This window comes from Pistacia vera, unplaced genomic scaffold (genome assembly GCF_008641045.1).
Source record: "Pistacia vera cultivar Batoury unplaced genomic scaffold, PisVer_v2 Contig139, whole genome shotgun sequence".
NCBI lineage: Eukaryota > Viridiplantae > Streptophyta > Magnoliopsida > Sapindales > Anacardiaceae > Pistacia > Pistacia vera.
The window spans coordinates 320775-333222 of record NW_022195455.1 but is presented as its reverse complement, the minus strand read 5'-3'; the positions used below and the strand labels follow the sequence as shown (position 1 = coordinate 333222).

Genomic DNA, 12448 nt, shown 5'->3' with positions numbered 1-12448 from the left:
CTTCTTCTTTAATTTTTTCATCTTCTTCAAAACCAACGATACATCCTACCATACACCCATCTTCTTCTTCTTCTTTAATTTTTTTTTCATCTTCTTCAAAACCAGCAATACATCCTAGCCCAGAAAGCCATCATCGCCCATATCTTCAATCTTCTCTAAACAATCCGTACTCAGAACAGCAAACCCAAAAGTACTACCAATCAAACAATAAACTACCATATAAAACCCCAAAATCCACCACTACCCAACTCTCAAATATTTTAAGAATGTCCCACCAAAAAAATAAATAAATAAATAATTTTTTACAGCTTATCTAATATTGTTACCGTTTAAGTACGAACTGCTAGTTGACCACATGCTTGAAGACTGAAAATCTTGCCTCTCTTTGTTGACGTTGTCAGTTGTCAGCCTTTTTTAGGGTCTTGAGATGTCGAAGAGAATGAGGAATTGAGATGTCGAAGAGAATGATGGATGGAGAAGTTTAAGGTCTTGAAATGTAGAACAGAATTAANATAAATAAATAAATAATTTTTTACAGCTTATCTAATATTGTTACCGTTTAAGTACGAACTGCTAGTTGACCACATGCTTGAAGACTGAAAATCTTGCCTCTCTTTGTTGACGTTGTCAGTTGTCAACCTTTTTTAGGGTCTTGAGATGTCGAAGAGAATGAGGAATTGAGATGTCGAAGAGAATGATGGATGGAGAAGTTTAAGGTCTTGAAATGTAGAACAGAATTAAGGTTAATTTTTTTTTTTTTTTTTTTTTTAAATGTGGTACCGTGGTCCGTGGGTATACCCGGCCCACCCGAAAAAGGAAAGAAAAAGGGGGGATCGGGTACGGATAAAATAAAAACAGGTCTAAAATAGTAGACCCATACCCTATAATATTTTGACGAATAGGGTTCACCCCTGGATATGGACCCGTTTTACCAAGCGTATACATACACCTGAATACGAACTAGAAAAAACAAATCATACAACAAAGGGCTATTATCCACACCTCCCCTAAGGTTTTAGTTTTAGTTACTCATACCAATGTTCTGAAAACCGGACCGGACCACCCGGTCGGACCGGTTCGACCGGTAACCGACGACATTTCCGATCCAAAATACTTCAAAAACCGTTAATTGCATTTAAACCGGATTGGACCGCGGTTGGACCGCCAGGATAGTGTCGAATCGCGGTCCAATCGCAACTGAATCCCACTGGATTCCGGCACCGATCAAGGGAGAAAACACCGTCATTAGACTTGACAGCATCTCCACTACAAAACCCTGCAATTTTCAGTGGCAGTCATCCAGCCATCGTCGCTCGCCGTCCACCTGAACTTCACGCGACCGTTGGACTTCTTTTATTGATTCCGGCGATTTCCAGCGCCAATGGAACTCCCTAGCATCACCATCAGATTCGCCGGCACGTATACTTCAAAAGCCCCATGATTGCAAGCCTCGATTGGCCGTCGATCGTCGCTGCCGCCACCATCACCAGTCTCTTGCGTGATAGGGGTGTTTTGGATAGATTTCAAACCTTAAGGAAGTTTTGTAGGGGTGTTTTTGATGAATTTCAAACATTCAGGGACTAAATTGTAATTTTATAGAAAACGGTCCAACCAGCCGATCCAACTGGTCAAACCAGTCAAACCAGAAACCGGACCCTTGAATGGGTCATAGTCCGGTCTGGTTTTCGGAACATTGACTCATACCTCAAAGGTATAAAAAATTAGTCATGACCTTCCTTCATATTTAAAGAACTATCTAATAACTCTCTCCCCATAGCTGTTAGTTAACAAATTTATGTTAACTAGTGTAATAAAATACACTAGATAACATAATCCATCAAGTAACTGCTAAAAAGGGAGGTATCGGATAATTCTTCGCATATGAGGAGAGGTCAAGGCCAATTTTTCATTGGGGTGTGAATGACTTAAGCTGAACCCTTAGTCCTTATACAAATTTCATCACATATGAGTCTTCTATTAACTTTGGAGTAAACGGCTTTTTTCCACGCAAAAACTGGATTAATGACACTTTATCTCCCATAGACTTTTAAAATACTACTTTACTATCCAAATTTATATTCCATTTTCAATTTCGACATCGTTGCGATCCCACACCAACACAATTTTCTTTCTCGGTCATCACTCACCAAAACACCTCAAATCCTATTCCCGCCAACCTTGCCAATACCAGCAATTCAGCGATTAGGGTTTATGCAACCGCCCTTCCAAGTCATATTCCGATAAATCTCAATCACTAAAATTCAATCTTCCACCACCAAAAGAATCACTGGCCTCCCATTTTCAAAAGCCCCAACAGCCTTGATGCAGAGAGTTAGCGTAATAAAACAAGGCTAACATTCGACTACACCTTTAGAACTAATAACAAGTCTCAATTATAGAAACTAAACCTTAAAATCTAAAATAAAATCTGAATAATTCCTTGAGTACCATCCAAAAAAAAAAAATGTTTATATAGGGTGACAATCAACCCTAACAAGACTCCTAATAATAAAAGGAAACAAAATATAAATTAATTAAAACAAGAAAACCCTAAATAAAATAGGAAAAAATGCGTAAAAAACTAAAACAACCCCAAAATACTCCAAATGGTACATTTTGACCTTAAAAACGACCTCCAACTAGTTGAAGCTGGTTACGAGGTTGTCGAGCTTGAAAATAGTGTTCCGTTGATATCTTATGGGCCCCAAAACTCTTTCCAAATCAAAAGTGTATGGTTGTTTGAATAGAGCATGCTTATTTAGGACTTTTGGGCTTTACATATGGGCTTCTGATGCTCAACCCACTCTAGGAATTCATCTGTTGGATGTTCTACGTCAAGCCTGAACTGAGTTTGTTCTCTGTTCATCGTCAGAACATAAATTTGGGAAGTAAAATGGTATGTGGGTGGAAACATGTCATTAAACCATTAATTGGGTGGAAAAAAGTCTTTAACCCTTAACTTTGAAATGGTGTTGCAATTAAGACCTAGCTAATTTGGCTTAGCAAACAACTCCAATTAATTTATTATTGAAGTGTATTCATTTTCTTTTTGGAAGAAAAAAGAGACCAAAGAAGAGAAAAAGGTTTATAGAATGGTAGCTACGGTTCTTGAGGGAACAAGAAAGTTAAATTAAGACTATAAAGATTGAGGCTCCGTTTGTTTAAGTATTTAGGATAATATTATATTCTGAATAAGATTTTTGGAAAATAGGATAAGATTTTGATAATGTTTTTGATACATTTTTAGAAAATATTTTCTGAAATTATTTAGACTATTTTTTAACCGCATAGGTTTGTTAATATATAACTAAACACCCTCACAATAAAAGTTTATAAATTGACAAAAACACCCCTCACCCAACTATTGTTGGCAGTCGGCCACCACCACCAAAAGGTAGTTACAATTCGTCGAAATAGTGCACAATCGACTGGATTTAGTCAATCGTGCATCAATTTGACATTTTTTGGCCAGATCCACTGTGGATTTGGTCGAAAACGGCCAGATTTACAGTCAGAAATCTAACTGTTGATGGCCAAGATATGACAGTCATCTGAACGAAAATAGAGAAGCAACAGGAACAAAATAATAATAGTTAAACAAAACAAACAGTAAACAAAGAACGTAATACGCGCTATTTACCTTGGTTCACCCAATGTAGGCTACGTCCAGCTGAGTCAATATTATTGCAATATGCCTCACCTCTCTCGTTTACAATGAATGAATTGATCTCACACACATAACAAGAGAAAAGTATGTTTATATACTAGGTTTAAGAGATTAAACCTAGTTTTACAAGAATTCCTATTCCTAAGCTCAACCAAAAAAGGAATTAATAACTTAAAAGGAATCATACAGCGGTTATACATGGAAAAGCCCAAAACCGCCTACAGGCTCGGGGGCGCTGCCCCCGCGACCCCCGCCCGCTCACCGGGGAGCGGGGCACCCGCCCGCTGACCGGTCAGCGGGACCCCCGAGTGTGTCTCCGTTACCCATTAATGCTGAAGTAGTCGACAACTCCAACATCATCAACAACTAGATCTTTGGTTGTAGATTTTTTCGGAAACGACAATATCGATGCATGACCGTCCAAATCCCACTGATTGTGTGTCATTCTGACGACTTTCGGTTATCATTTGACGATAGTAGTAGGCTGTCGACAATAGTTGGATGAGTGAAGATATTTTTATTAATTTATAATGTTTTGAATTGAATAGAATAGTATTGAACTCTGAATAATATTAAAACAAAATGTATTTTTCATTTTTTATGATGGATAGTCAAATAAGATAGTAGGAAAGAGGTGAAACGAACCGAGACATTTTATTAATATTGAAAGTGCCATAGTTGACATCGATTGACATGCACTATCTAGGAGCATTTTTCCGCAACATCTCTTCAGAAAATCTTATTGTACTATATAGTTGTCTTCTTTTCGGTATCCGAATTTCAAATTCAACCCAGTTGAAGCACCTTGAATAATAAGATTTGAAATTGGAGCTTTATATTAATATAAGTAATTAGGCATCAATTTTCAAGCTTCATAATTAGGGAGAACGACATTTTCCCACCAAAAGATTTGGCAAATGACACTTTCCCACCCATTAAGTTTCAGAACGATACTTTCCCACCCACTATTATGTTCCATTAGAAAAATGAGGTAATTTGACCACTATTAAGGGGACAAGTTCCCGACCAGAAGAAAGGATTCTATGGCTAGTTTAGACCAAAAAAATAAAAAAAAAATTGATGGCTTTGCTAATGTATAAATTTGAAGGTATATAAAACTTTGACTTACATCATTGCTTAAGTAATCAAAATTAAGGGACCTCGTCAGAGTGAGGAAAAGTCATTTGTAAGAAAGAGAAAATGCACCTAACTAGGAGACGTAAAGGGACTCAATTCGTAATAAAGATTTCAAATACAAATTAAAGAAAATAAAATAGATCATATGCATGCATACATAGACCTAGTAAAACGGACTAATGGGCTGGGTACGGGCCCAACAAAAACGGGCCTAAAACGGGTTGATTCTAAATGGTTTTAGACTCAGACCCTAACCTATGCGGATACAGTTGGACGGCGAGTGGGCCGGGTACAGGCCCAACAGATACGGACCTAAAATGGGTTGGTTCTAAATGGTTTTAGACTCAGACTCTAGCCTGTATGCACCTGCAAGTGTCCGTATTGTTCATTCCAATTTTCACTTTTGACAGTTACACTCCCACAATTTTTGCAGTTTTTATTTTGTACAGTTATATCCCCACGATCAAATACTCCAAATTCAATTCAATTCACCTTCACAACCAACTCAAGTTCTCATCCATTTAAAACCAGCAAGCATGTAAAAATACATCACAATGCATTTTTTTCATCTTCTTCAAAACCAGCAATACATCCTAACCCACTCATCTTCTTCTTCTTCTTTAATTGTTTCATCTTCTTCAAAACCAGCAATACATCCTACCATACACCCATCTTCTTCTTCTTCTTTAATTTTTTCGTCTTCTTCAAAACGAGCAATAAATCCTAGCCCAGAAAGCCATCATTGCCCATATCTTCAATCTTCTCTAAACAATTCGTACTCAGAACAGAAAACCCAAAAGCACCACCAATCAAACAATAAACTACCCTATAAAACCCCAAAATCCACCACTACTCAACTCTCAAATATTTTTAGAAATTCCCAAAAAAAAAAAAAAAAATCAATAATTTTTTACAGGTTATCAAATATTGGTACCGTTTAGGTACGAACTGCTAGTTGACCACATGCTCGAAGACTGAAAATCTTGCCTCTCTTTGTTGACGTTGTCATCCTTTTTTTAGGGTCTTGGATGTCGAAGAGAATGAATCAAATGAGGAATTGAGATGTTGGAGAGAATGATGGAAAAGTGTGATGGAGAAGTTTCGGGTGACTTGAGATGTCGAAAAGAATTGAGGTTTATTTTGTATTTTTTTTATTACTGATACCGTGGTATGCGGCAATGTTCTGAAAATTGGACCGGACAATGACTCGTTTAAGGGTCCGGTTACCAGTTTGACCAGTTAGATCGGTCGGTTGGACCGTAATTTATAAAATTTATTTAGTCCCTAAAGGTTTAAAATTCATCAAAAACACCCCTATAATACTCCCTTAAGGTTTGAAATCTATTTAAAACAATCCTATCACGCGAAGATTCTAGTGAGTGGTGGGAGCATCGACGATCGATGGCCAATCGAAGCTAGAATCTTGGGGCTTTTGATGTGTAGGTGCTGACGACTCTAATGGTGGTGCTAGGGAGTTCCGTGGGCGTCGGAACTCGCTGGAATCAAGAAAAGAAATCTGACGTCGCGTAAACTTTAGGTGGACAGCGATCGACAAAGGCTGGATGACGACGACTGAAAATGAATGGGTTTGTCGTGGAGATGTCGTCTGTCGAATGGGGGTGTTTTCTCCGTCGAAAGATTCCGGAATCCAGCGGGGTTTGGACCGCGATTCGACACTATTCTGGCGGTCCAACCGCAGTCCAATTTGGTTTAAATCAAAATAGCAATTTTTAATATATACTGGACCGGATTTGCCGTCAGTTGCTGGTCGAACCGGTCCGACCGAGCGGTCTAGTCCGGTTTTCAGAACATTGGTCCGTGGATATACCCAATTGATAGGAAAAAAAAAATGCGCCGGGATCGGGTACGGATAAAATAAAAATACATCCAAAATGGTAGATCCATACCTTATATTATTTTGACGAATACGGGTCTACCCTTGAATATAGACCCATTTTACCAAGTCTATACATACACCTGAATACGATCTAAAAAAAACAAATTTTACAACAAAGGACTATTATCCCACACCTCCCTGAGGTTTTAGTTCTAGTTACTCATACATCAAAAGTATAAAAAATTAGTCATCACCTTTCTTCACATTTAAAGAACTATCTAATACCTGATTACCTCTCTCCCCATAAGCCTTAGTTATGTTAACTAGTGTAATAAATTACACTAGACAACAGAGTCCATCAACTAACTGCTAAAAAGCGAGGTATTGGATCATTCTTCGAATTTGGATAATTCTTAGAATGTGAGCAGAGGTCAAGGCCAATTTCTCATTGGGGTGTGAATGACTTAAACTAAACCCTTAGGGAGGTAAGGGGTAAGGGATAGTCCTTATACAAATTCCATCACATAAGAGTCTTATATTAACTTTGGAGTAAATGACTTTTTCCCACCCAAATAATGGATTAATGAAACTTTCTCTCCCATAGACTTTTAAAATATCATTTTACTACCCAAATTTATATTATGTTTTCAATTTTGACATCGTTGCGATCTACTACAATTTTCTTTCTTGGTCATCACTCATCAAAACCCTCAAATACTATTTCTGCCAACCTCGCCAATCACCAGCAATAGAGCGATTAGGGTTTGCGTAACCGCCTCTCCCAAGTCATATTCCGATAAATCTCAATCACTAAAATCCAACTTTCCACCACCAAAAGAATCACCAGCCTCCCATTTTCAAAAGCCCCAACAGTTTTGACGCAACGAGTTAGCGTAATAAAACAAGGCTAGCATTCAACTATACCTTTAGAACTAATAACAAGTCTCAATCATAGAAACTTAAACCTTAAAATTTGAAATAAAATCTGAATAATTCCTTGAGTACCATCCAAAACAAAAAAAATAAGTTTATATAGGGAGACAACCAACCCTAACAAGACTCCTAATAACAAAAGGAAACAAAATAAAAATTAATTAAAGTAAGAAAACCCTAAATTAAATAGGAAAAAATGCTTTAACAACTCCGAAATACTCCAAAATGGTACATTTTGACCTAAAAAACGACCTCCAATTAGTTAAAACTAGTTAGAAGGTTGTCGGGCTCGAAAAGAGCTTTCCGTTGATATCTTGAAGGCCCCAAAACTCCTTCCAAATAAAAAATTATGGCCGTTTGAATAGGGCATGCTCATTTAGGATATTTGGGCTTTACATGTAGGCCGTTTGAATTCATCTGCTTGATGTTTTACGTCAAGCATGAACCGAGTTTGTTCTCTGTTCGTCATTGGAATATAAATTTGAAAAGTAAAATAATATTTTAAAAGTCTGTGGGTGGAAAAATATCATTAAATCATTAATTGGGTGGGAAAAAGTCTTTAACTCTTAACTTTGAAACAGTGTTGCAATTAAGACCTAGCTAATTTGGCTTAGCAAATAACTCAAATTAATAAGTATTCATCTTTCTTTTTGGAAGAAAAAAGAGACCAAAGAAGAGAAAAAGGTTTATAGAATGGTAGCTACCATTCTTGAGGGAACAAGAAAGTTAAATCAAGACTATAAAGATTGAGGCTTTGTTTGTTTAAGTATTTAGGATAGTATTATATTTTGAATATGATTTTTGGAAAATAGGATAGTATTCTGATAATGTTTTTGGTACATTTTTTGAAAATATTTTCTGAAAATATTTAAACTGTTTTTAACCCCATAGGTTTGTTAATCTATTAAACACCCCCATAATAAAAGTTTATGAATTAACAAAAACACCCCACTCACCCAACTATTGTCGCCAGCCAGCCACCACTGCCAAAAGATAGTTAGAATTTGTCGAAATAGCGTACGATCGACTGGATCTAGCTGGTCGTGCGCTGATCTGGCCGAAAACGACTAGATTTACGGCCACAGATCTGACCGTTGACAGCCAAGATATGGTAGTCATCAACAACTAGATCTTTGGCCGTAGGTCTTACCAGAAACGGCCATATCAACGCATGACCGACTAGATTCAGTTGGTCCTGTGTCATTCCGACGACATTCAGCCACCATCTGGCGATAGTGGCAAGTTGTCGACAATAGTTGGGTGGATGAGGATATTTTTGTTAATTTGTGGGTCCGTTTGGTTTGTTATTTTGGATATGATTTTGGAAATAGTATTGGGTAGTTGAGTAGGGTGATTATTACGAGGTAAAATTTAAAAATTAACAAAAAAACCCACTAGGTTTGCCAATTTAACTAACACCCCAATATATAATAATTTTGTAAAATGACAAAAACACCCCCACCCACCCATAGTGTTAGATTTCAGCCACCATCGTCGAAATCTAATAGGAATCTAACGTTACGACCCAGACTGGTCAGATCTGGCAGGTCGTGCGTCAATCTGGCCGGAAAAGACCAGATCTACGGCTAGATCTGGCCGTTGACGGCTGCAAAAGGTCAGATCTGGCCATCGCTGACGGTCAGATCGGTGAATTATCGACCAGTTCAGGTTGTTTGTATACCGTTGTGATAGATTTTGGCTACCATTGATGGTCGTTACCGGAATCTGGCAACTATGGGTGGATAGAGGTGTTTTTGTTAATTTTTAAACTTTTTTATGGGAGTTTTTAATTAAATTAATAAACTTAAGGGGATTAAAAGTAATTGAATAAAATATAATAGTATTTCCTAAATAATGAAACAAAGAGTTATTTTGAGAATATAATTGGGAGTAGGGTATGAAATAATAAACTAAATGGACTTATAATGTTTTGAATTGAATAGAATATAATTCAACTTGGAAGAATATTAAAACAAAATATATTTTTAATTTTTATTTTTTATGATGGGGTAGTTGAATAAGATAGTGGAAGAAAAGTGAAACCAACCGAGACATTTTAACTATCTTGGAAGTGCCGCAGTTGACATTGATTGACATGCACTATCTAGGAGCATGTTTCGCAAGATCTCTTCAGAAAATCTCGTTGTACTATATAGTTGTCTTCTTTACTTTATCCGAATTTCAAATTCAACCCATTTGAAGCATCTTCTTGAATAATACGATTTGACATTGGAGCTTTATATTAATATAAGTAATTAGGCATCAATTTTCAAGCTTCATAATTAATATGATATTATTATCAATCAAATTTGTTTCTATTTTTGTCCCATATTGATTTTAAAATTATTAATTGAAGAACAGCTGTAAGCAAGTAAATTCTTAGATCATTGCTTACATATGCAGAGCAACTAACATGAGAAAAGAGACAAAGAATGGTCCTATGTTGATTTATACATCTCAGAAATTGACAAAGAAACAGATGGTCAACTTTTATTCATAAACAAATAATAAAAAATGGACTTTTAGTTGTGGGGAGAAAAAAAAAAAATGTACTAAAATGGATTCAGTGAAATTCAATGAACAATAACATGCTGCATTGCACACAATTAATTATTCAAACAATCCAAAAATTTAGAAGATTAAAAGACTTAATCTAGAACAAGTTTATAGTATCACATTAGTATTATTGAAGCGGTACTACAAGACAGTACATGCACATCGAGTAATCAATTACAATTAATTTTAAAGGTGAAGAATGACAGAAATAAAAATTCAGAGATAGTGTAAATTCACTTGCGGATGGTGTGCATGATATATCACCGTTGCATTCTAGATTTTTTCATGAACTACTGACTACTCTTCCTCAGCTTGGACACAAATTCATCAATATTTTTATCTGAAGTGCCTCCTTCACTCACTGCCTCTATGGCCAACTTCCTCCATTTCTCAGCATTCATTTTCATTTCTCTTGCCCTCTCCCCCTCCATTACTTCCCGTACACATTTCTCAATCTCTTCTCTTGTCACAATCCCATTCTCTTCAACCCTAACCCTAATTCCCACCTTCCAAACATCCTGAACAAATTTAGCATCCGTCGGCTGATCAGTCCATTGCGGCATTACCACCATCGGCACCGCCATGCTCAGCGCCTCGACAGTTGAATTCCATCCACCGTGGGAGAGAAAACAACCCAAAGCTTTATTTGAAAGCACTTCCAATTGAGGGCTCCATTTCACAATCAAACCCTTGTTGGCCGTCTCTTCAATGTACCCTTGTGGGAGTTTCGTGTCCTCGGAGTCTCTAAGCACCCACAAGAAATGGAAATTGATGTTCTTCAAGCCCCATGCGAGCTCCTCCATTTGCTTGTTGCTTAAATTAGCCATGCTGCCGAATGACACATAAACGACGGATCCTGTTGGCTTTGCGTTTAGCCAGTCGATGCATATGGATTTGTCTAGTTTGAAGAGATTGAGATCATAATCTTTGTCATTTTCGACGCGATTGTCCAAGTAGAAAGATGGAATTGTTGGACCGATTGTTAGCAGTGGACAAATTTTATGCATTGAATCCACAACCTGTATCAAGTAAAATTAAGTTATTTTCAATTCTTAGATTAGGTGGACATTGAGTTACGGACGTAGAAACTTTTACTGCTAGGTTAGACCAATCAAATATAAAAGAATTTCATATGTATATGTACATCAAAATATATGTGAATCTCTGTTAATTATTTAGCGGTTGCACTCTATTAACGCTAAAAGACAAAAATTGATTAATGTATATGTTCGCTTGCACTAGAGACTGTAAAAAGCTATAGTAAAACGAACCTCATCTTCTAACTTGTAGAAGGTATTGACAAGAATGAAGTCAACTCTATCTGTGTTGGAGAACTGGTTCAACACCATCTCAAAGTAAGCTGGATATTGACCTGCAACATAAATGAACGACGGCATATCCGGAAGCTCAAGCAACGGCAATCCAGGGATGGAAACCGGCGTCGAAGAAATCGGAAGCTTCAACAGCCCATTATGAACAAGATAATAAATATAGTTAACCGCACACGTTTGTGTGAAAAACGCAGCTCCAAGCAATTCAAACTGCTTGGCGACCTCGAAAGCCCAAGGCAAAAAAGGGTCATAAACGATACAATCAATAGGGTTCGAGGATTGCTCATACTTTGTAATGAGCTCAGCTAGAGTTTTCGAGCCCGCAGCTTCCATCTTTCGGAGATAATCATGGATACTCTCAGCTTTTGCGAAGCCGCCTTCATCGAAGCCATCGGAAATTGTTTCAAATTGCACAGAGCCGGAGGGCTGAGGCTTCATGGTCTTGGAGATGAAATTGGTTATGGCATAAGTGGTTTTGAGCCCCTTGGAGGCCAAACGTTTAGCAAATTGAAGAGTTGGGTTTATGTGACCTTGGCTTGGATAAGGAACTACAAGAACATGACCTCTATAGATCCTATCTTCCATTTTGTAGTCACTCAAGCTGAGAGTAAAAGAAAGTTGAAGAAACCTAAGTCTAGAGAGCTCACTGAATTTCTTAATATCCTATCAATTCGGATAAGCTTTTTATAGGAAGAAAAGTGATAGGCAAAGAGGCACAAGTTCGCGTGCCAAACAGTGTGAAAGGAATCTTCAATGATAATATCGCGGCACATTTTTTAACCCCTCTTGGCTTCTAGCTTCTTAATATAGTACCCACTCTTCTGTCTTTTCAAATATAGGAAGTGCATTAATTATGATTTTTTGTATTTTATCAGAATGTCCAGATTAATTTGTGGCGTAACTCAACTACTCTATGAGTTCATTAAATTGAAACGTGTGGATTTTATATTTCAAATTAAATCAAACATGCACATGCAATTGAAACGT

At 37.2% G+C, this 12448-nt stretch overlaps 1 protein-coding gene across 1 annotated transcript; it reads right to left on the bottom strand.

Annotated features, from left to right (window-relative positions):
• Window positions 1-10141: 10141 nt before the first annotated feature.
• Window positions 10142-12127, bottom strand: LOC116122982 (UDP-glycosyltransferase 74F2-like). Its single transcript, XM_031408783.1, has 2 exons — window positions 11402-12127; window positions 10142-11149 (listed from the first exon to the last, which is right to left on the bottom strand). The coding sequence occupies exons 1-2, from the start codon at window positions 12044-12046 to the stop codon at window positions 10421-10423; spliced, it is 1374 nt and encodes a 457-aa protein (XP_031264643.1). The 5' UTR covers window positions 12047-12127; the 3' UTR covers window positions 10142-10420.
• Between the last annotated feature and the right edge of the window lie 321 nt (window positions 12128-12448).